At 41.3% G+C, this 25,863-nt stretch overlaps 1 protein-coding gene across 1 annotated transcript in view; it reads right to left on the bottom strand.

Moving 5' to 3' along the window:
* The window catches only part of LOC143291213 (cullin-associated NEDD8-dissociated protein 1-like), a 43,818-nt gene extending 24,751 nt beyond the window's left edge, over positions 1-19,067 (bottom strand). The window contains exons 1-16 of the mRNA XM_076600970.1: positions 18,908-19,067; positions 13,918-14,019; positions 12,565-12,632; positions 11,668-11,780; positions 11,160-11,260; positions 10,566-10,632; positions 9,572-9,670; positions 8,374-8,500; positions 7,514-7,676; positions 6,969-7,069; positions 6,159-6,313; positions 5,718-5,826; positions 4,656-4,841; positions 3,835-3,946; positions 2,646-2,739; positions 1,468-1,588 (exon numbers count right to left, since the gene is read on the bottom strand). Coding sequence (XP_076457085.1) covers positions 1,468-1,588; positions 2,646-2,739; positions 3,835-3,946; positions 4,656-4,841; positions 5,718-5,826; positions 6,159-6,313; positions 6,969-7,069; positions 7,514-7,676; positions 8,374-8,500; positions 9,572-9,670; positions 10,566-10,632; positions 11,160-11,260; positions 11,668-11,780; positions 12,565-12,632; positions 13,918-14,019; positions 18,908-18,949 — 1,760 coding nt within the window. The 5' untranslated portion in view covers positions 18,950-19,067. The remainder of the gene's footprint in view (positions 1-1,467; positions 1,589-2,645; positions 2,740-3,834; positions 3,947-4,655; positions 4,842-5,717; positions 5,827-6,158; positions 6,314-6,968; positions 7,070-7,513; positions 7,677-8,373; positions 8,501-9,571; positions 9,671-10,565; positions 10,633-11,159; positions 11,261-11,667; positions 11,781-12,564; positions 12,633-13,917; positions 14,020-18,907) is intronic.
* Between the last annotated feature and the right edge of the window lie 6,796 nt (positions 19,068-25,863).

Here is a 25,863-nt window from a genome sequence, read left to right as displayed (position 1 = left end):
TAGCAACACTTTCGCATGCTTCAGTCTTAGCACTGTTTAATTCGACACTGTTGATTTTACAGCCTTGTACCAAATTAAAAGCAATCACACGTGACACTGTATTTGAAATGAATGTGATCACAATTCATCTTAAACTTGAAAAAGAAAAGCAGCATCTGTGATGGGTATTAAATTAACGGTGCAAATAAATAAAAAAAATCAGAAGAATGAACTAAACACCTAAAAATATAATATTTTAAATTTTAAAAAAAACTGAGATCTTTTTGAACATGCAAAGCAACATAGTGGCTGTGACTGAAGCCGAGCCAGCAGACAGGATTCTGATTTTACAAGCTGATGATTGGGGTGTGACAACAACTCAAGTTCAACCTACGGCTTCAGAATGGTAGAAAATGTACCAGCTGATGAAAAAGCCGGTAACAGAAGAACAGAAAACAGCACATAATAGCAGTGACTCAACACACTGATGAAAAGAAGCTGGATTCCGATCCAGTTTCTGAAGATGATGTCACTACCCCAACAACAAAAACATAAAAAAACTGAAGATATGTAAAAATATGTCAATCCATGTAAAGCAAGGACAGTACATTTGTGATGTTTCAAATGTTCTTTATCTTAATGTCTTTCTACAATTTCTTGATGTTGTCTTCTTCTTTTGTTTTAATCTTATTAGCATTTTTTAACAGTATTTTTCATAATTTTCCAATTTTGGTAATGAAGATTTCTTTTTACCTGGTTTTCAAACAGCACAACAGTAACATTTAAGCTGTTTTACATCCCTTTTCTTAAATCCTACCAATGGAAAAGCTTCATCCTACATTACAATGTTAGATGACATTTTGAGGTAAAAATTGCCCTCGGACACAAGGAAACAAAATAATAAAATATGGGAGTACAGCTTCTGAGATTACATCATTTCCAAGTAATCTCATGTACACAATCACAAAGACAGGCATGTGTTTGCACTCATACACGCACGCACACACACAAACACACACAGAGCCCCATCACATGCCAAATCAACAGGACAAAAAACACAATGCCGCACAACCAGAAAAACACAAGTGGAGTGTTGGCCCAGTGGTAACACAATCACCTAGGAATCAACAGAATCTGAGCCCACAGCTTTCAATCCCACACTCGCTAGTATTTTCTCCCCCTCCACTCAACCTAAAGTGGTGGTCTGGACACTAGTCATTCAGATCAGATGATACATCGAGGTCCCATGTGTAGCATGCACTTAGCGTGCATAAAAGAACCTACAACAACAAAAAGGTTATTCCTGACGAAATTCTATGAAAAAAATTCACTTTGATAAGAAAACAAATACACTTGCAGAAAGTAGAAAGAAAAAGGGTAGCAATCTCACTGAGGAGCTGCACAAATCTCACACAGAGAAGTCTGTTGTGATCAAATGTAAAAACCACAAAACATTATTAAACACCACAATACACTGCAGTGACTCACATGCAGGAGATGGCCCGCTCCTTCACCTCCTGGTCAATGTCAGCCGCCTTCAAACGTTTGAGGGTGCAGCTGTACAGGTCCTTCACATAGGGCTTGTAGTCAAACTGGCTCTTCTGGCAGTCTGGCGGGTCACAAACCATCACCTCAACACTCAACACTAACTCTTCCTTTAGTGGGATTCTCACCCTTTGCCTTGTCTTGTACCGCTCTTCCTCATTCCATGGCATGCGTATGTGTATACATACACATGCATGCTCTCTCTCTCTCTCTCTCTCTCTCTCTCTCTCTTCCCACCTCCCCATCTCTCTCCACACAAACATGCAAATACACACAATCATAATTTTTCTTTCAATCAAACTGACAAAATGTGAACAAACCATTATTTGATTCCCACAAAAATGTAAATCATTATGCCTTTTTATTTCATTCTAAATCTTAAAAGGATACCCTACCCTCACCTCTTCTGCTCATCTTCATAATCAATTTTATGTCCCCTTCAGTTTCTTCTCACAACAGTATCAATGAACAAGGCACGAATCATCCATTACTGCCACTGTCAGAATTTCTAAAACAAATCTTTCACAGTGTATCCCTCCTCCAATAGGAAATTTTCTATCTAAAATTACGTTTAAATAACATACTTACCGTGACCCAACTAGTTTTCCGGCAGGAATGTCAGACCCCTGCCAGAGTCTGCACTAGCTGGGTCACGGTTAAGTATGTGTAATTAAATCTAAGTTTACTGAACTGACCAGAAATAATTATTACTTCACTCAAATCATCTCATCTATCCTCTCTCTCTTCTCTACTTCCCCTCTATACCTGCGTTTCTTCACCAATTCTAATCATTCTTTCAAACCTAAACCGGAGTATATGGACATTTTCCAGGCAGTCATAGACAATGCTTTCCACAACAAAAGGGAAATGGAAAAAGACATGAGGTGGTAACCTAGTGCAGACCCAACCTGGGCAAAACCCAGCACTACTGTTAACATCATAATGTGCTGTTGAACCTTTATAATTTTTTTTTTAATCATGCCTGAAAAGAGAAAGTAGGGAGGGAAGGAACAGAACAGGATGGACCCAGAAACATAAGCCATGGGTAGAGGAAAAGAACAAAGTCGGGAGAGAAAGACAGTGACCAAGAGACATGGAGAAAGACAGATGCCCCTTCTCACCAAAGGGCCGGAGGACTTTGACCAGCTGTTGTGTCACCAGCAAGGCCTCCGACGTGATTTTGTAGAACGGGTCACCCACAGCATTCACTATTGGCTGAAAACAAAGTTCACTCACAATTCACAGAATCCACACCCAAAACCGCTACCCATAATGCCATAGCCATGTGTATGGGTATGCTACATATATGTAGGTATGCATACAAAGTGTGTGTGTGTGTGTGTGTGTGTGTGTGTGTGAGGGGAGGGGGGGTTACACATTTGTATGTACACAGTATGAGAAACAAGATGTGAGCATAAGTGTGCTCTGTGTGTAAAAGCAGACAGAACATTTACATAGCAATTGCAAAAGCAGCAGATACGAGTAAAGAGGAGGAGGCACCAATTGCGCTTTTGACACAAGTATCTGAGAAAAACTGGCACATGTTTATTTAAACGTCTGCATGACAAGAAATGACACGTTTCCCATCCTGTAACCTTATATCAATCATGACCTTACAAGGACCTGTACACAGAAACTCTTGCAAACTGTTCTTCAAAAGCTCTCTCCAAGCAACTTTTGCAAACCACAGCACTCATTCTTTGTTTGGTGAATCTGGAGCCAAGGCCCTCTCATGACACAATGGGAAAAACTGTCCTTCATAGAACACCATTTTCTTTGTACTGTTTTGTCCTCCAGCACTCATTCTAATGACCTGGTAAAGGACATTTCTTCTGTTTAATGTCTGCTCACAGAAGCTGATTAAATGATACAAGTTATCTTTTCATGCTTTCAGTTTCTGCTAGATAAATTAGCTAAAGAAATGAGCTGCTTAAATTTATGCTGCTCATCATAGATGCTGATCAAATGACATAAGCAACCTTCACATGTTTTCAGTTTCTGCTAGACAAATGAGCTCTGTTTGATTGCTGCTTCATGAATGAGCTCTAAATGGATGATCAAAAATTGTAACAATCACATTACATCTGTCTCACAAAGTAAAGAGGAACATGAACTTGCTATTTTTCATAAGCACCCAAAATCAACAATGTCAGCACCTGATCATCAAATACAATCACCTGCCCGGTCTGACTGTTCCCAAATACTGGCACAAAAACCTCAAAGCACCTGTGGGGACAGCAGACACCTTAGAAGGAACAAGCGATGATTTGTGTAAACAGAGAAAGAAGAAGAAAGCCAAGGGCCACTTACAGGGACGAGGACCTTCATGTGGGGGTGGAAGACAGACGGGGTGTGATGCACCAACAGTGTGTTCAGGAAAGACAGCGTGTCAATCTTCATGTTGCTGCTCGAGTTCTTGTCTCTGCAACAGTGCACCCTGTTAATGTTAGTTCCGGTCTCTGCAACAGTGCACCCTGTTAATGTTAGTTCCTGTCTCTGCAATAATGCACCCTGTCAATGTTAGTTCCTGTCTCTGCAACAGTGCACCCTGTCAATGTTATTTCCGGTCTCTGCAACAATGCACCCTGTCAATGTTAGTTCCTGTCTCTGCAACAATGCACCCTGTTAATGTTAGTTCCTGTCTCTGCAACAGTGCACCCTATCAATGTTATTTCCGGTCTCTGCAACAATGCACCCGGTTAGTTCAGGTCTCTGCAACAGTGCACCCTGTCAATGTTATTTCCGGTCTCTGCAACAGTGCACCCTGTCAATGTTATTTCCAGTCTCTGCAACAATGCACCCTGTTAATGTTAGTTCCTGTCTCTGCAACAGTGCACCCTATCAATGTTATTTCCGGTCTCTGCAACAATGCACCCGGTTAGTTCAGGTCTCTGCAACAGTGCACCCTGTCAATGTTATTTCCGGTCTCTGCAACAGTGCATCCTGTCAATGTTAGTTCCTGTCTCTGCTCAAGTTGAAGACAATCTTGCAATCTGCAGAAACAATTCTGGTTGTCAACTGATTTCACTAATGGTAAATAACAGCTCTCTTCATCTCTATAACTGCAGACAAACAGCAGGGTGGGCATTTCTGCAGAAAGACAGAGCTGAAGACAAACGCAGGTGACTGACCCGAGGGAATACTGAATGCCAGGCACCAAGACGCCAAAGTGTTCTGAGAGGGCCCCGGGCAGGACAAGGACCAGTTCAGTGAGGAGACTGAAGCAGCCCTGTCTGGTCTTGATGCTCTTCTCCTTCAGCTGCTTGTGGATGGCCCGCACAATGTCCCCTATCTGGGACTGCAGCATCAGCACTGGCCTGCACACACACACACACACACACACACACACAAACACAAGCACACAAACACAAGCACACAAACACAAGCACACACATACACAAACACAAGCACACACATACACAAAGTGTTGGATTCCAGACTGGACCTTGTTCAAAAACATGTCATGAACCTCTCACCCTACCAACATTAAGGGATTTTCACATTCAGAAGCTCTGAAGCCAGGCCAGTCCACATCTGGAATTCACTATGCGTCTTTTTCTCCCCTTTTTCATTTTCCCAAATCACACGTCAAGCTAATTGTTTGGGCATTTCATCATTCTCAGACACATTTCAAGAAAAAGAAAAAGAAAAATGTTAGTTTATGCCCCTAGCACAATTTCATTCTGGAAAAAATCCTTTCTGGATCAGGTGTTTTTCTTTCAAAAATATTGTTTTTCTTTGACTCTGAATTCAGGTGGAACATTTTGTTGCTGCCTCAAATCACTTACAGAAACAATCTGGCCTGCAAATTTGTTTTCAGTTATAGAAAGGATAAACTAAAAAACCTTTACAAACATGATCATTTTCAGAAATGTAATGTATTTGAAGTGTTAGTTTATGCCCCTAGCACAATTTCATTCAGGAAAAAATCTTTTCTGGATCAGGTGTTTTCCTTTCAAAAACATTATTTTTCTTTGACTCTGAATTGAGGTGGAACATTTCATTGCTCATTAAATCACTTACAGAAATGATCCAGCCTACAAATTTGTTTTCAGTAATAGAAAGATAAGCTAAACACCTTTACAAACAAGGGTCATTTTCAGACTTTTAAGTACTCAAGAAAGGTATGTCATTTTGTACCATTTTTAGAAACTTAAAAATCTGCATGAACCCTGCTTCAGTTTCTGACCTACCCTTCTTCTGTCTCCATGCGATCAGAACTGGATGTGGCCACAGGTCTGGTCTGGCGTAGCAAGGAGATGTAGGCATGAAAGATATCGTTCTTCACATTTTCTTCTCGCTCTGAAAAACGACAGCAACACATTCAAAGCTTTCTCGCTCCGTCTGGATGGATGGCACAGTATGCACTGCAAACAATACTACTACATTTAAATGACAGACAACTAAATTGTTGATTCCAGTATGTAAATAACCACTGGACATTTATACTTAAAAAATATTTTAAAAAAACAACAAAAAAACCACTTATCAACAAACGCAAAGAATCTAAAAATTCACCAGAAGTTCTGTGGTAAGGCTTGACGAATAGCCTGAATGCCTCTCAACACAGCTCTTTACTAACAGAAGAGACAGAGACCCCACACAGTGACAAACACAGGACAGGTTATATGTACCTTTGAACCTGGCAATGAGGGCAGGGGACACAGAGCGGTAGAACTCCACCAACATCTCGTGACGGGTGCTGATGATCGCCTCAATACACTTGGCAGCAGAACGACGAACTTTCCAAGACATGTCGTCATCATCACTGTACTCGTCATCGCTCTCCCTAAAATCACCATTAACAGTATAAAAAGCAATACAAGTGTGTCTTATCTGTTGCAATCTACTTATTTTGTAACCTGTACATGTGCATGTCATTCGCAGTGACTGGAATCCACTGAAACATGCAAACCAACTCAAACGTAACAAAAGCAATATATCCATAATTTTTTTCTTAATTTATTTTTACACAGAACTCACAATTCCTCTCACCCAAACCAGGTCATATCCTTGCACTTGCATATGTTTATTTTGATTATGCAAGTGAAACAAACCTGATAAGCAAGAGTAATTGAAAGGAAAAATTGTTATTCAACAACTATCTCATCTAATACAAAAAATATATTTCGACATGCACATTAGAGTAATTTGCATTATTTAATGATCTATACAATAAAACTTGCATGTTTGACCAATCACTAAATACACAAAGCTGAGGTCAAGGTTGAACTCTGATCTAAACAATGTCATTGGCCAGTCTCCAATCCGTGTCAAGGCAACCTACTTACAAGTTGCACATTTGCTACTCTGCCTCACAACCTGTCACTTCTCCAAACATTTTCCTGGCAAAGCCAGGCATAATTCCTAGAATGAAAAATTTCTGACTAAAAACTATACATTGTTCTCTGAACACCACCAAAGACAGGTTCACATGCACTCACTCTTCCTCCTCCTCGTCAGCCTCTGTGTCCATTGCCTCTTCGTCATCATCATAGTTGTAATTGGGATCATGACAAATGTACTTCAGACAGATATCTATAATCTGCAAAACCAGACATGGCCAACTTGTGAACAAATGTGAAAACTGACAAGAAAATCTCTCTATTTCTTCTCCCCCCGCAACCCCCACCCCACCCCACCCCCAATCCTGCTCTCCCTCTCTTGCATGCTTTCTTTCTTCTTCTGACTCTGTCCCCTCCAGTTGAAAAAAGGTCTGCCTCCCACACCTACCCTCCTCGTTCAGTAACAAATCAATTCATCTATATCAATTTCTTTTTGAAGAACAAAATTCTTTAAGGAGAGGGGAAAATGGGGAAAAGAAAGAAAGAAACCCAAAAATTAAGCACTCAACCCCTTTCTCCTTTCTTTCAAACTGTATACAAAGAAAACAAGAGTGGGGTGGGGGGAAGAAAGAAAAGAAAAAAGAAAATCCCAAATATAAGAAAAAGAAAGAAGAGGAACTGCACAACATGCACACAGTGCTGACCTCTGGAATGAAGGGAGACACCTCCTTGGGACAGCGGCGCACAAAGGACTCAAACGCCTGCAGACAGTACTCCCGCAGCTCGTCGTCCTCCATCTGACAGTACTTCACCACCAGGGGCACCATGCTCTGCAGGTACTCCCCAAACCTGTGGCCTGCCTGCCGGCTGCAAACAATCCTCACATCAGCCTCACAAAACAGCACCAACATTTCTCCTAGTCTAACCATTCAGGTTGCATGACGGACATGTGATATATGGATAAAACACTCCTGTACTTCGCACTGTAATATTGTTCTGTAAGCTGTTATTACATTAAAAAAGTGGCCTTGAGTCAGGATAGGGTCAGGCACTTGAAAAAAGTCCGGCATCTTGAACATGGCAGTCCTTTTGTGTATCAACCATGGGGTCTTCACTCCCATGTCAAGTGCTCTGTTCACTAGACCACAACTGGAGAATTCATGTGAATCCTCTGAAAACAGACTGGTGTCCAGGGGCAACACAGGATTCCTAGTCGATGCAGGGACAACACCCTGCTGGGAGGTACTGGGCAACAAAGACCCCAGCAGCTGAAAATTCAATTTCTGGCTTTTAAGACATTCAGAGACCTGAAAGCTTAAATAACAATTTTCAGTTTTTTCTCTGACCCAATTAATTTTCAGTTCACTCGCTTTCACTGCTCTTTGCCCATTCTAGGTTACACAAACTAGCAATTTCTTCCCCCTAAAAAAAAACAAAAACAGAAAAAAACCAGCATCTGAAACCACGTTTTGTTCCCCTGAAAATAGGTGATCCACTAAGAGGTCCCAAGCTTGCTAGGCCACCATTCCGTGTTCCACAGAACTCTGCCAACTGCTGCATGTACCTGATGGCCCCCACACACTGGATGTAGGTGCGTGTAGTAGAAGTGGAGGCGTTTGCCATCAACTCCTTCAGCAGGAAGTCAATCAGCTCTTGGAACAGCGCCGCATTACAGCTCATCACAAGGTGACCTGCGCACAGAGTACACCAACATGGACTGGCACCACCAGTTATCGCCCAAAATATATGTCACCACCGTTCACTCAGATTCACACACAATACACTCACATCCACAAGCACACCCCATAATGACCATACCATCAAACTTTGTGGGGGAGGTTATGAAGTACGCACAAGCTCAATCATTATATCCTAGTTCTTGGAGAGGGGGGCGGAGGGGTTGGGGGGGGGGTGTGGGGGGGGGGGAAGAGGATAAGAATTTGGAAAGCAGTCAGTATATTGTGCAGAGGAGCAGAGGAGAGATCTTCAAACTGGCAGAGTCCGAACCAACAGACATAACAGTCCGCCGCTTCATGTATCAGATTCCTGAAGATTTACAAGTCAGTGGTTCAACGGCATCAATACCTCCTCTCTTTAGTCCATGAGATTTTTTTCATTCCCACAGTATACTAAAGCACACACTAAGAAAAAAAAAAAGGAATATTTATCCCTTTCAACTCTCAGTAATGTAAATGGCAAAAAATAAGGAGTAGCAAAACAAAACAAAAAATAAGATAGATCCAAAAAATATCAAAATGCTCAAGAAAGTAAACAAGCAAAAAAAAAGTATTTTAGACATTCTAAGATATTTTTATTTTGCCAGCATTTCTTTCTTGTGAACAAACAACAAAAATTGTAATTCCACTTGGGGGTGTGAAATAGTTTACGAATATCTGTTGTTCAACAATACTTTGGACAAAGTGAAATTCACTGGCAAGACAAAAAAGCAGATGTTCACTGCATTTTTTTCTTTCCAGGGAATCCCAAAACTGTGATATGTTTCAACTTGCACTTTATGGTTGCTGCATCTAAATTTAACCAGAGGATCAATGTAGATCTTGAACACTAGAAATTTAGTTCTCTTTACCAATATCAATTTTATACTGTGTACACACACGCAGACACGCACACACACACATTCACCTCTGCTACAGATTTGTAAAATCATGTGAAGCACAAAAGGTCAAGCCTAGAAGCATAACCGAAAAGATGCTGAAGTTAAAGATGTAAGAATGCCATGCTGATCCACACCAAGTACTGACCAATAGCAATGATGGCACGTTTCCGGACAGCCAATCGTGGGGAAGCCAACTGCGGCAGCAGGGCCTGACGTATGTTGTTGTGGAAACTCACCAACAGACCTGAACACAACCAGGCAGTCCATTTAGCCCAGCCATCACACACAACAAACAGAACAGTCCTTTCACACAGCAGTCAGCACTCTCAACTCACAGCAAGAACACAATCACCAATAAAAATGTATGTAGAAAAACCTTACAATTCAAACATTCAAACATCAAGACTTCTTTTCCCATTTCAATCTTTGTCTCCCTCAAGCACATACACACTAACAAAAATCTTTTTCTTATCATACTCTGAAATATCTGTGACCCTGCATAGCATAACTCGAAAGCAAGCCAAACCTACATGCATGTGGCTTCCAATTTATTTGCAAGGAATTCTTTGCTTGTTAATAAGCAATTGCCTTTTTCTACCGAGTCACTGACACTGTTGAAAATCTGCCCTGCATTCCACTTACACTTTCCAGAACAATGCTCTCTCTGCTTTCACTCACACACAAAGAATAAAGAAAACTTCATCCTTTGACCCAAGGGGTATGGATGATAGTAGCAATGTAGACATCACACACACACATAATTAAAAGTAAAGTCACAACAGTCAATCTAATACACGAATTTGGTGAAAAAATACAAGAATATATATTCCCATTCTCTACAAATCTCCACAGTCGCAAACACACTCCCCACCCCTGCACTGAATAAATAACTAAAACAGACTTTCGCTCTGTGTGCTTTTCAGAAATTACCCTATTTCTAAGGTAATCCAATTCTGGACATCCCATTACAAGTACACACCAACATCCACGTGCATACCCACACTCCAACAGCCGCTGCTTATAACTACACTTGTGAACCACAGTATGATGTGCAATTAAACATTTACTCATATTGTAACCCAATTCCTAATCCAGCTTTGGAAAGAACACAAAAATAATAAACTGCAGTATTTTCTCACCACCAAATCTGCTCAGCAGGTCCCCCAGAATGTCAAGAGCCTCCAGCTGAACTGAGACGTCTTCTTGCTGTTTAAAACAAACCTTTTCAAAGTGAATGTAAAAAATGATATAAAAAAAAAAAATTGTCCACAAAAAGGCCCAAAAATAACAAGAGAATGAGATAAAGTACTCTGTACATGTGTATGTATGTGGTGCAGTTGAGGAGTGCATATCTTAAATTTCTCCACCTTCAAAATGACTATGGTCAAGGGCTAGCCTGAAGTGTTTTCTTTTTCTCAAAACACTTTATGAAATAACATGAGAAATAAACCCAATAGCAGCATTCAGGCATTGCATGTGTGTATGCACACACACACACACACACACACAAAACAAACCATGATGTTTCTTTTGATTAACAGTGGAAAATATTCATGAACTTTGACCCAGCACAAAAACACAGTAATATGAAAGTATGGCAGTAAGCCTATGTCCCAAACAGTTCTTTGTTGTTTAGACTGCTCTGAATGGCAAGTGTGAAACAAGTTCTTTTCTGGGCAAAGTTTGTGTCAAACCCAGACTAAGCTTTGAGTTGGCTCTACGTGTAAGTTTACCTTGGCAATGGCATTTGTGAGGCGTCCAGTGATTTTCTTGCAAATGCTGGCTGCCAAAGTAGTAGAGGATGGCGGTAATTCACTGATTACTGTCTTCAATCCTGTTAACATAAGAGAAGTTCCTGGTACCAGAGGTGTTAATGTCAGAATTGTTACGGTCAGCTAGATATTACTGTCATAAGTGTTAATGTCATCTAGGTGTTACTGTCTACCAGAAGTGTTATGGTCAAACAGAGGTGTTACTGTCAACCAGACGAGTTACTGTCTGAAGTGTTACTGTCACACAATCAATGAACATGCAATGCATCCTTTCCATTTTCAAAGCGGCAGGGATGCATATGTAATAATAATATATGCTTTATTAGGAGCCCTACATCCCCATACACCAACGCACAATCACACCCCAAACCTCTCCCCCACACACGACTTGCTTCCTCACCCACCACACCCTGTTACGGACACACAAATACAAACACACTCAACACGTATCTATACAAAAAACACTCACCAATGCTAGAGATGTCTCTCAGCTGCTCCTTCTCGGACACCATGTTGGTGCACAGACTATCCACAATGACTTCAACCTGAAACTCTTTCACCTTGGTCACCAGGGGACCCAGGCTGAAACACAACCATCAGGAACCCACAGTAACACCTGTTCATGTTTTAGCAACTTTTCAGTTTTTTTTAACCCACTTAAAGATCACACAACAGGTCATAATCAATTACCACCAAACACAGACTAAAAATACCTGATTTTACGGCAAAGTTTATAGGAACAAAAGCAAGTCTCAATGAAGCACTCGAGTTAACTCCACTCTATAATGATGGTTTGGAGCTAAAGAACTGACATAACTAATAGGACAAAAGCATACAGTTTCCTTTTTTTTTTTTTTTTTTTAATATTCAAATGTGAAGATCCCTTGTGCAAATCACATGTTACAAGTAGAAAGACAACTGAAGCTGGGCACATTCCAGGAATGTGTTTACTCAGACATTCAAAAAAACAGGTCATCAGACAATGAATTTTGCAATTCATTTTTCAGGTCAAGTTTAAGCTAGCAATTTGCATGCCAAAACTGAAAACAAGTCTTGAGTTGAAGACAAGGCATATATTCATGTTGTTGACATCACAAACAGTGTAACACTGTCCTGAAATTGGATGACCTCCAACAACCGCCTACTGAGTGCTGCCAACTGCATTCACTTGGTGACTTACTCTCTTACCTTCTAACCATCCTTTCATCCAAACACCTGTCAAATTTTCATAGGGTAATCTGCTAATTTGATAAACCATTTGTACAAGCAACGTAAAAAATAGACAGCTGCTGAGTTTGCACAAGCTTCTTGGGCCAACCAGAGTAGCAGACAACACAGATGACTGGGGGTCTACTGAAGTGCCTACCACTTGACAGCCAGGTTCTGCACTTCCCCATTCTTGTCCTCCAACAGTTTCAGCAGCATCTTCACCACCTGCACACAGTCATCATCTCAATTCTTCTTTCTTTTCTTTTCCCATCTTGTCACCTATACCCTCTCACCCTTGGGCCTTATTCATAAACTGTTCATCATCTTTAGTCTTCACAACCATATGCATGCTCTGGTCCAGTCACTTCCAGCTCCAAAAGGAGCTAATACTGCTATCATAAGGCTAATAAGTGATATGATAAAGCACTGATACTGTCTTTACCAGTGTTCTTGCATCTCACACATACCCTTCCTATCACAGTATACACCCTACTAATCACAACTGCTTACAACTTATTCACTTAAACATATATATATATATATATATATATATATATATATATATATATATATATATATATATATATATATATATATATATATGTGTGTGTGTGTATACTGACAAAACATCAAAGTTTCCCTAACCGATCATTTCCTTCTTTTTTTATCAAGCACATAAGAAAATATGAAACAGATACATGTCATTACATGTACTGACTAATGGAATTACAGATATTTGCATCTGTTTCATTCTTACAATGATTACCACTATCACTGCATTAAATTCAAATAAAACAGCATCTGCTCTTCATCATTTATCATCGCATCAAACACCTAGGCTAGTTTCATTTAATAACTAATTCAATGCAAATTGACCTAGTATAATTATATTTACCACATTTCACACAAAACATACAGTACCCATTTGTTGCACCAAGGCCAATTCATCCCCTCAATTTATCCACTCTTCTATTTCTAAATCTAAACAGTTTATCCTTTTTTTCCCTTCTATTTCTAATCACAGCTTACAACCATGTAATGATGTATACCATTTCTGATCCCTTCACAACCAGAACATATAAATTATAATACACATTTTTTAGGCTAATATATAATTCAGGTATTGAGATAAAATTCTGCTTTAGTTTAACAACCATCTATCTCAAAACCATTAAGGGCCTAGGTCTAATAAACAGCACTCTTGATATGCCTAGATGTTGTATTTCTATATGTGTATACTGTATCACATATATAATATTGTATAGCATTGTACTACACTTCAGTCACAACTGATTTGTGTGTGAAATTCAGACTGCTCACCACAAGCAGACTGTATCACCACAATCTAAAGCTACCCATTGTTTTTCCCTCTCACATCCCTAGCTCTATCTATGGCTGTCCACAAAGCTATCGCACACAATTTTTTCTTCATCTTTCAAGTGCTCTCCTTTAGCACGATGTGCACCATCACAAAATTGCTGAAATATGCATATGAATATGAACTCATTACCTTCCTCTCGCTGTCATCATCCAGCTTGATGGAATCCTTCTGTAGCTCTGCCATGAGATCATTGGTGGCCATGAAGCGGAAGTCTTTGTCACTGGACGTCATCTGTACCAAAAACTAAATGGTTCTTTATCAGACTTAAATCACTGGAACTAAATTTCTTTTCCCAGAGCCCTGTTCAGAAACTAGAAGTCATGTCTCGGAAAAGAACGCCAACATGATAATAGACCTAGCATCCATAAAAGAGACACAGTAGGGATTATAGAGAGCAGCGGTTGAGCATTTGAACTATAAATGAATGGAAAAATGATAAATATAAAATAAATAAGAACATAAGTACATTAATACTTACAGGCACCTGGAATGGTAAATGCATGAAATGAACAGATCTATACAATATGCAACTTAGCAAGTCAGCTGGTAAATAAAGGAATCAATAAACAATGAAAAAATAAAAGCAACAAACAAACAAAAATGAAACATTATTATATAAGCGAACGTGATTCAGTAAGTTAATCAATGCATGAACACAAAGTATTTCATATTGATTTACTGATTTGGAAATTCATTTTCAGTTTGAAGCAGTGTCAGATCGTGTGGACTGATCAACATAAACTTCACATCTGCTCTTTAAAAATCAATAATAAAGAAAAAAAAAAAAAAACGTCTGCAGGTGCCTGACCATATTATAAACCTAACGCTCTGATCAGGTCTTGAGAGCCTACCTAAGTTTTTGTTAAGGTGATTTAATAAAACTTTATATATCTGCATGCATTGTGTAGGATCAATATTTCAGCCTGGTTTACAATTATAGGTGGAATTTTGGTGTAAAAAGCGATTTACAAATGCAAATGGCTTGGAGACTACCAAGTTGAGCCCCGTTTTGTCATTAGTCTGAGCGACTTTGTCTTCTATGCCCGAGTATAGAGCAGAAGCTGCTAATATTCTTTGCAAGTTTTGCATTGTTTTCTCAACAGATGAAGGGGAGGATGAGAAAATCTGTCCCACCTAGTGCATGAGCTGTCTGTGTGTGTGTGTGTGTGTGTGTGTGTGTGGTCAGTCTGGGCTCGACATTAACAAATTTTATTCCCATTTGCCCAGTCAGGCAAGTCACTAGAAAATCCACTTGTCCTGGCAGATTTTGCACTTGGCCTGCTTTCTGAATCTTACATATGCACACGCACGCACACATACACACACACACACAGAAAGAAGCAGTCAACTGTTTGGGGGGGGGGGGGGGGGTTGTGTTTCAGAAAAAAAAGAATGTTGTTTAGAACAGCTAAAACAAGTTTTCTCTCACATTTGATTAAAGTTATAAATGCCTTTAGTGCGTTTTCGCAGGTGACTGTCAGCCACGGAAATTCTTTCAGCCATTTCAGCTAAAAACTGCTTTCTCTCTCCTTTCCATTGATAGTCTTCTGCTGTTTGCGACATTGCAGTTTTGGCTTTTAATCCACAGATATCTATTGTCTCACAGAATTACCTTTGGTTCTCTAAAAATAGCAACCAATGGTAAATCATTTTTTAGAACTGCATGGAATCTCTCTTTTTCTGGTGATCACTTGTCAAAGTCAGACTCGAAACATTGTCTGCCTGATGAAGAGAGTCTGACAATCGGTAACAGAAGCATGAGGGGTATTTTTTAAAACACAACATACTATTCTTGAAAAATATAACTTGCCTGGTCGGTGAGTTCAATAAGGACATTACTTTCCCGACACGATGATCTACTTCGGGAAACCACTATGTCAAACCATGTCAGTCATTCAGTTTGTTGAAGTAAGGGTGTATATACACACAAGACATTAAGGGTGTAAACACAACATTATTGAAAGATGTATTCTTTTTGTTGCTTCAGACAACTTATTTTGCCCTCCACAGATTTTTTTTAACAGCCCCAATCCAGTCCAAGTGGGTGTGGCTGCAGTCAAGTTATTTGTTCATTGTTGCTCAAGGCCTGACGGAGCGCATTGGGTTACGCTGCTGGTCAGGCATCTGCTCAGCAGATATGGTGTAGCAGATTAGGGATTGTCCGAAAACAGTGACGCCTCCTTGAGCAAATGATACTGATACTGAGGCAAGGGAGGGTGTGGGTTGTTTAATGAATTGTTCAGTTGTTGCTCAGCCTGCTGATATGCTCTCTTGCAGACTTCAACAGCTTCTTCGTTTGAGTTCAATACCCTATACACTATCACCCTCAGTATCAGAGTATGGAACAGCTGGAAACACTCATTACATGTATTAATAAGTATATTTTTTGGTTTCATGTTTTTTCATTTAACTACTAATATTTTCATAATTTGCTTCTCTATATTTCTAAATCAGTAAATCATTACTTTTTTGTTTATTCTAATTATTCATTTTACATTACTTATATTTGTTTGATCAACCATTTTGCTGCCAGGAAAATAAGATCTAAGTGAAATCTATTTGCCAGGGGTTTTTCCCAGAAACGGGTATATATTTTCAAAAAATTCTGTGCTCTTTGTTATTGGAGAAAAACTCATAAAAGTATGTATTTTCTGAAAAGTAAATGAACAAAGAATATAAAACAAATGTTTTCCCATTTTATATATTTTCAGTGACATGCTGTTGTTTTGAAATCAGTGTTTTATCTTGTGTCACATTTTCAACTTGTTCATTACAAACATTTGTCAGGTAATTTGCACTAAAATATAATATTTTCTGGATATATGGATGATACCTGCACACACAAATTATACTAGAACAACCACAATAAGAACTTTTTTTTTTAAAGAGACAGATACACAATGCACTGTGACTTCTCCAAGAGATAATATGGATGTGGGACCATTCCCCCTCAGTCTCTGCCCCTCTCCTCATCACCCCTCTCACACTGTCACTTCATCCAGTTCTTACCAGACCGCGTTGGCTGAGTGCAAAGAAAACTATGTCCTGCTAATAATTTGGTCACTTTCTGTCATCTGCTACAACTGTACAGTCAGAATCACTCACTGGCAGTCGTATCTTGGCCAGTCTCTTCATTGCTCCTTTATTTTCTATCAAATCATCCTATAAAAGTTCACCACTGTCTTCTCCTTCGAATTTACACTTCAATTATTTTTTAGCATCAGCTAAAGAAAGCAATCTTGGTTAATTTGGGACGTGATCGCAAGTCTTGAGCACGGAGTCTGACATTTTGTACAGCCAGCAAGGAGAGGAGCCAGGCAAACACTGCAGCAGTAACCCAACCAAAACGTTCAAATAAACGACTGCCTCATGACGTAGATGGGGTTTCTAGCTATGAATAGAATCTAGAAAGATTCCCCAAGCTAAAGCTACCAGTTTTTTTGTCAACGAACTCAATGCAAACCAGGGAAAAGTCAGAATATTTCGATGACGAGTTATCTCGTCATTGTGGCAGCGAAGCGTACATGCTTGCGCTGACCAGTTATCTCGTCATATAGGCAGCCTAAGGGTTAATGCATTTCTCTTTTTTTTTCCTTCACATAAATGACTTGCCCAAGGTTGTGAGCACAAATTCCAAAGTACTGTCTGCCAACAATTGCCTACTGTACCAAGAAATATGCCAGCTCCAGGACCACATCTCACTCCAAGAAGACCTTGCCAAGTTAGAAGAATGGGCTGAAGAATGGGGAATGAGGTTTAATGCCAAAAATTGTTATGTTCTTCCAACCAAACACCACTCATCTTTCTGCTACAAACTTGATGGGGAAATCCTCCAACATGTGGATAAAAATCCCCACCTGGAAATACAGTTTTCAGCAGACTTACCCACCTGGGAATACAGTTTTCAGCAGACTTAAAATGGTCCACACATATTACAAACATCTGCAAGAAAGCAAGCTCTATGCTCGGAATCCTCTGACAAAACTTGGGCAGCTGTCCTCAAGAGTGCCGCCATACAGCCTACATTTCGCTCGTTTGATCTGTCCTAGACTACGGAGCCACTGTTTGGGATCCGTACTTAGCAAAAGATCAGAATAGACTTAAGTGAATGCAGAGATCAGCAGCACACTTCATAAAGAGGGATTGCAAGTCACAAGACCCAGGATGTGTCACCCAGATGCTCCAGGAGCTAGGTTTGCCAACACTACAAGAGCGAAGGAAGCAACAATGGCTTGTCACACTCTTTATAGTGATAGAAGGCCAGGTTCCAGCTCTATCACCTGAGGAATTCCTGACTCCTGCAGACAAAACCAAGATGAAGATCAAAATGAAGACTTAAACAGACCATGTGTCAACCAACATCATCGCCAAGCATGTGCACATCAACAGCCATGGCTGCAAAGTCCCCCAGACAAGTTCAGAACAGTATAAATGCTCGTTCTTTGTCAGGACAGTAGCAGACTGGAACAAACTGGAGAGGGAGGTTGTACAGTCACGCTCTGTTGCTGGATTTTCTTATAGCACTGGGCAGAGTGGCCTTGGCTGCCTCCCATGAGTAAATATCTTTAAGCTCAACTCGGGGTGTCTGTTGGAGCAGTAGACCCCCCACCCCCACTCCCAGCCCACCCTGCAAAGGAGACACAGTGCTGAGCCGGGACATCGTGGTGAACAACTCGAGAAGTGTCAGTTGGAGTAGAAAGAAAGTTTTCTTCAATATAGTTTTTTTTATATACTTAGTGAACTTATATATATATATTTAAGTAAATATAGATGACAACAATTTGAGCTTAAAACAAAAATAAATAAATTCATAGAGTGATCAAGTCACGCGCTCCTATCACCCGTTGTGACGATAATCTGCAAAGGTTCCTGCAACGTATCGTTCCAGATTCCAGAAGGCCTGACTAAGCGCCTTGGATTAAGCTGTTGGTCAGGTATCTGCTTAGCAGATTTGGTGTAGCATATCTGGATTTGTCCGATTGCATTGATGCCTCCTTGAGTAATGAACTGATCTGATCCAAAGTTTTACACGACTTTCCAGTCACCCCCGATGGGTGACGGTTTCGATTTGATAGCGCAGCCATGCTTCTGTGTTTTGAAAATAAATCTGATTACTTACCTTTTCCAGCAAGTTTGCAATGTGATAAGACACACTCGCCATCTTGAAAGGCTGATTCACTCGCTACGTTCACAAGAAACGCTTTCTTCCCAGCCGAATGAACAGAATAATAACACCAATGCCGGTGGCATTCGCGAATCTGTGCCGGAAGTCTGTAGAATGCAAAATCAGCCACTGTCATGCGCAACAATCAAAGCGCCACCTGAACGAAGGGAAGTCACCGATGACAGTCTGCTTTTTGCAAGCATGCATTTCAAAGCTTCACGTGATATTCGTCAGTTTAGCTTATTAAAGGATTATTGTTTGCTTTTCATAAATGGCCTGTGGAGATTGAGCGACCCCCATTCGATTTGATTTACAATGTGCCACTTCCTCGATTGGTAAAAGGGAATATCTTTATATCGAAAACAACAAATTCCACGTCACGGATTTTGAGTTGTTACAGTATATATATACATGCTGTCCCGCACTTAGATTCATCTGGTACATTTCATTTCCATTCCTGCTAAAGAATTACGTCAGTGTGTGCACTACACTACATCATTGTTTAGTCGTGAGGTCATGTATACACGGCACAGGCGCGCGCACCGCCGAAATGAGTAGAACGTACTTAGACTTTTTTCCGAGTTCAGTAGTTATGTTTATTCAAACCAATAAATTTTGTTGTTGTTTGTTTGTTTTCTCAAGGCCTTACTAAGCGCGTTGGGTTACGCTGCTGGTCAGGCAGCTGCTTGGCAGATGTGGTGTTGCATGTATGGATTTGTCCGAACGCAGTGACGCCTCCTTGACTGCGGCTACTCGGATACCAACCGTTTGCAAAGACGTGACTCTTGGAGAAGGGGCGGGGGTTGGTGGGAGGAGGGGACTGATTTTTACCAAGTCCCCGTTTCGATTTTATTTGCGGTGTTGGCGTTGATGGAAAGCTCTGTCCGGTTTGTTGGGTGGTGGAATGGGGAAAAGAAAAACCTGGAACGGCCGGAGTGAGTGCCGCGGCCAAGTTTTGAGTGAACCGTGAACTGAAGCCGTTGACGAATGGGAAGTGTGCCAATTTCGTTGCTGGGTTCGAGAACGAGTATCCTCAGATGGACAACTCGAACTTCGGGAGGAATTTTGAACACCAGATCACAGCGGGGTTCGAATCAGTCAGTTGCTGAATCCCATGTGTCGTGTCAGTTTGTGTGTGTGCGGCGCCGCGTGGCTAGGCATGTCACCGCGGGGTGACTACGGCCCACCGGCGGCGTGTGTGTGTGTGTGTGTGTGTGTGTGTGAAAACTGAACTGACTTGTCACTTTAACAACTTGACATGGAATGAAATGGATTAAAAAGAAATGAACACCAAAAAAAAAAATAAATAAAATAAGATAGTAAAAGCAAGTATAGAAAGGGGTGGGGGTTGGTGGTAAATAAATAATAATGATATGTTAACTCACCAGAGTGAAAAAAAGATATTCTGATGGCAGACAATAATATATATATATTATATATATATATATATATATATATATTTATATATATATATATATATATATATATATTATATATATATATATATTTAATCATGGCGGCGAATCCGATACCTAATGTGGTGCAGCAGCAAACAGGACAGATTGTTACTGTACATGCTCGTCAGTGTAGTAGCCCACTATGACTGAGTGTACTTGTGATCGTCATAGCCTGCGTGATCTGATTGACGCGGGATGAGGGAGCGCACGACTTTTCAGCCCGGCGGCTGTAACCTGAGCACTGGCATTTGAACTCCGACCTTCGGCATGACCAATATGGCAGTATTGAAATTTGCACTAGTTCCATATGACTGAATATTATCTCGGTACTAGGATCTTGTAGGCTTTCGGGGCTTATATCACAGATTGACATAAGTTTACAGTTGGGCCAACAGCAAAGTGTGAGTGGAATATTGTCAATGGTTTCATCATGGGAAATAATCAGCAGTTACAGCTTAACGTTTTTTTGTGAAGGACTATGACTTTTAAACTAGAAGGCAGAATTGCACTGGCTCTTAGTGCTGCAGCCTTGGGGGCTAGTTGGCCGCCTTTGGGAACAATCCCAACGCCGACTGTCTTAAAACCCTCTTGGGCCCGCCGAGAGAGTGGGGGTGTAACTTGAGCAAGATACCGTCTCTAGCTCAGGTAGTCGAGACAGCAGTTATACATCCTCTGCTTTTCTGACTGATGGTCATTGTCGAACACGAACGTACTGACTATCATACATAGGCTTTCGGGTCCAAACTCAATAATGCGTTAGGCTAGTGTGCAGGTATCGCGTTTTTTGTTAGGGTTGTTGTTGGTGGTGGTGTTTTTGTTGTTGTTTGTTTGTTTTTTGCAGATCTGGTGCCGTCACGGTCCGTTCAGTTCAGTGCGATACGGCGGCCGGGAAGTATTCAAAGCACGGTCTGAGATCCCAAGATGATTCCTGTGGATCTGGAATCGTGGTCAGTATCCCCACCTCAGTGTCAGCAATGACCGTGGGAGTCCGGGGTTCGTGTCCCCGTCGGGGTTCCTTCTCAAGGCCTGACTAAGCGCGTTGGGTTACGCTGCTGGTCAGACATCTGCTTGGCAGATGTGGTGTAGCGTATATGGATTTGTCCGAACGCAGTGACGTCTCCTTGAGCCGCGGCTACTGAAACTGAAACTGCGGCCACGATAGGCCTATGGTAGCATGCGGCGGAGTGGACGCGGGCAGCCGACTGGACAGGAACAGTTTCTTAATTTTGAGTAGGCTACGCCGTAAAACTGCCGCAGTAGGAAAAAAAAAAATCGCATTCTATCGCATTTATCATTTACATTGAAAAAAAAAATAAAATAAAATAATAATAATAATAATAATGGGTATTTTTTTTAAAGAAGAAAAAAACATGAAGAACATCGTGGTTATGGTCCGCACCACACCACTGCAGTGCAGATGCTTGGGATCCGGCGAAACCGCTTAAAATCGGACACAAAATGACTCCGACGAGTAACTCAGTGCATGAAGTCTAACGCAGGACCTCCCGGGCGAATTGAGATAGTTGGCCGGGCACTGATCGGGGACCCGCGCAGCGGGCTGCGTGATTGGCATTCTACACTGGGGACCACTGGTCCCTTTCAAGTTCATCGCCTGAGGAACGTCGTAGACACATTCGCCCAATAAATGACTATATCCTGCACTATCATAAATCGTGGAAAGTCATGTCCCGCCTTACTACTGAGAAAAAGTTTCAGAAACTGAACTCAGTGCAATAATTAACCAACAGAAGACCCAGGCCAACGCCTACGGAAATGCAGGGACTATTTTTGAAACTGAAAAGCTTTTGAAAGAAAAGCAATCAAGAGCAGCAAGGGAACATTTCACTGAACATTATTCATAGGAACAGCAACTGAATGTAGCCAGGTGGAAGAAGTCGTCATGCAATAGGCACAGGAAGCACTTATCTTTGAGACCTTGGTAATCCCTTGCTGCCTCTGGCTATCACTGCAAGGCAGCCTGCACTTTTTCACCACAACCATCCCATGAAGTTTCTTTATTCAATGCGACGGACAGCCACTGATGCCGCACTGAAACGTAACTGATCCTGGTCTTGATTGTAAAGCTGCGACCAACGACAGGTTCAGTAGCAATTATTAGGTTGGCAGCATTGTGAAATATGTATGGACAAAGAAAAATGTACAGACTTCTGGTAGAGGACAGGAACGAAGATGATAATGATGATAATAATACTAATACTAATAATTCTACTACTGATAATAGATTGTACTAAAATCATGGCACAACCTCCGTAAGTAATGGGCTTTAAGCGCCTTACACGAGGAACGAAATCAGTAATGATAATAATAATAATAATATTGATACTTCTACTACTACTACTACTACTAGATTGTACTAAAATGGCACAACCTCCCTATGTAATGGGCTCTAAGCGCCTTACATGAAACAACACATATACAATGGTGCATAATAACATACCTATGCACATGAACAAACAACACATACATGCGTATTTTTATGACTAAGACAATTCTACAAATTGCAGTACGAACACACACACATGCGCACGCATAAAAAAAAATTCCTACACACGCACACACACACGCTCGCGCACACACATACGCCCGCGCACGCACAAACATCCATCCACAGGTACACACACTATATGATGACTTCAGTAGAGGGCAGAGTGGTGTGTGTAGGAGGAGGAAGAATACAGACAATTAGCTATGTTTCATTACACCCAAAGGCCTGTTTGAATGGATGGGTTTTCAAGTTTGTTTTGAAAGCGGACAGAGCTGGTAAGTGACGGAGATCCAGAGGAAGAGAATTCCAGACAGTAGGAGCTTGATATTGAACAACCCTTTAGCCAAATGTCTTTGAAGAGGTTTGGGGGACACAAAGGAGCTTTTCAGCAGAAGACCTGAGAGAACGGGAAGGGGTGTAAGTATGAAGGACAGTAGATAAGTAAGAAGGGAGAGATCCTTCAAAGTGGCGAAAAGCAAATATGTCAATTTTGTATTGAATCATGTACTGGATGGGTAACCGATGAAGCTGACGTAAAAGTGGGGTAATGTGATCCTTTTTTGACTTTGTGAAAATGATTCTTGCAGCATTGTTCAAAATCATCTGAAGGCGTGACAACAAATCAGAATAAATACATTATGTCTTCAAAGTTCTGACAACCAGTGAAATGTTTCTCAAAAACCAACATGCAATTTAATGTTGAAAGACGTTTATATGATTTTAGTACTCAGTGACCTTGTATAGCTTCTTCTCTCTCTCTCTCTCTCTCTCTCTCTCTCTCTCTCTCTTCTCTTTGTGATAAAAACAAGAATTCTAAAAACATTCTTAAGGTATACTATATAGTCAGGCCAGGGGCATAGCCCTTGCTACTGGTACCATGTAACCCAGTACTACCTGCCGCATGTGAAGTCTCCCAACGACAGATCAGGCGGAGGAGGAAATCTTTCCCAACGGCTGTGAAGGCGGAAGAGGATGACCAAAGGGCAGGGGGAGCTCTTATCCCTGGGTGGAAGTCCTCTTAGGAGACGGAGCTCCGAAGAAAAAACCTGCACCTGCCGAGGCCGTCCAACACGTGGCAGTATCTGCACCCGTGTGGGACTGTTAGCGTCGGTAGGCGAGAGAGTGGGAAAGAGACTGCATAACTCCTCTTCACTATGTGACCAAGCGCGCTATGCTTGCTCCAACACTATTCACGCACAAGCCAGAGCAGACGACGTTTTCTCTCCTAACCCTTGCACAGAATATGTGACGTCACTCTGCTTACATCATTTTGTCCTGGCCAGATCACCTGCTGACTGCTCAACCAGTGTCAAGTCGTGATACGTCATTGGCTGAGAGCAAACTTGTGTTTCTGTTCCACAGTAATTAATTAATAACTCTTTTGTCAGATCAGTAAACCACTAGTATTATATACTGGCAGAATCGTCTTAACTCCATCTTTAAATCTATTCCATTTATGTTTGCCTACGTGAAACTGATTTAACGCAGTTTGTAATTTTCAGCGACGAGCTCGTTAAAACTGACCCTGTTCAGGTGACTTAAATTAAGATTATAAATTCATCTTAAATAATCAACACTTCATTTTACACTCATTACAAAGTAGGCGTTGAGCTCTTTCTTTTGCAACTTATCCGATGCAAATCGGTTCAGTAATCATCTAGAAATCTGTCACTGAACACCTTGTAACAAGCACAGTTCTCATCAGATTTCTTCAGATTAGTGACGATTTGGTTTGCAGCCCACGTGATTGTCTTTGTAGTTCGCCTAATTTGTATAAATTGGCCGAGCGGGTGATGAGTGGTCACTTCCACACCCGAGCCAGCCACGGCCAGCACCTGCTCTCTTTGTCTCTTGCCGTGTAGTGGTCAGTGTTGTTCCCACAACAGCAACATCTCGCTACGTATGGCTGCACTGTCTTCTCTTAGCATTGTCTTCTTCTCTTTTTATCTTCTCTTAGCATTGTCTTCTTCTCATTATTTCTTCTTCTTAGTCTTCTTCTTTTAGAATATTGTAAATAAAACAATAGAAAAACCCATTTGTGACTGGCCTCTATATGTCCCTGGCCTGTGCGTGGGATCTCATCTATCCTTCAATTAATCATATTTAGTTAAGTCTTTTGTGCCGTACCCCTATTAGAACCACTCGGGACACGGCTACAAAAGTGGCGTCGCCGACAGGATAAAGATCCATCACAACATAGGTCCAATTATTCCCTTTAAGGTTTCAGTTCTTTTATCCAAATTAAATCCATCCCTAAACCACAGCCCTTTACCACCAAGTGTACCTTGTTACAACTTGGCGCTGTGAGCATTGGGTGTGCTAATTCTCTAAATATCTCTTATTAAATTAAAGCTCATAGCCAAGCAACCTCTATCACATACTTGGCGCTGTGAGCTAGGATCGTACAGGGACAAGAGGTTTCATTAACAGTCACATAGGGATAGTTAGACATAGGAGAAGAGAGAAGACAGTGCAGCAGGTACACAAGTCCACAACAAGAAACGTCGCCCACATCAAGATGGCTTCAACTGACTTCCTGCCCAAACTCCCGACGCTATCCGGTGAGGAAAGCAGCAGTGAAGTCGAAGACTTCGTCCAGGAGGCCAGACTGATTCTCCAGCTACAGCCCCTGGATGACGCGACAGCCTCTCTCTGGCTGATCTCAGCCCTTGCCGGCAGAGCTCGCCAGCAGATCGTCAGGCTGCCAGCGACCGAAGTGGACACCCCAGCCAAGATCCTTCACATCATCGAGGAGAACTGGGGAGAGCAGCAAGACGCCACCGACCTTGCCACTGCGTTCTTCAACAGACAGCAGCAGCCCAAGGAGACGGTGATCGACTATGCATCCCATCTTCAGCACCTATGGACCAAAGTCAACAAGGCTGAAGATGGGATGATCCAGGTGTCAGCGACCATCCTCCGCGACGCTTTCGCCAGAGGCCTTCAGC

The sequence above is a fragment of the Babylonia areolata genome, chromosome 16 (assembly GCF_041734735.1).
Source record: "Babylonia areolata isolate BAREFJ2019XMU chromosome 16, ASM4173473v1, whole genome shotgun sequence".
Taxonomy (NCBI): domain Eukaryota; kingdom Metazoa; phylum Mollusca; class Gastropoda; order Neogastropoda; family Buccinidae; genus Babylonia; species Babylonia areolata.
The sequence above is the reverse complement of the archived record's forward strand: the minus strand, read 5'-3'. Positions and strand labels throughout refer to the sequence as shown.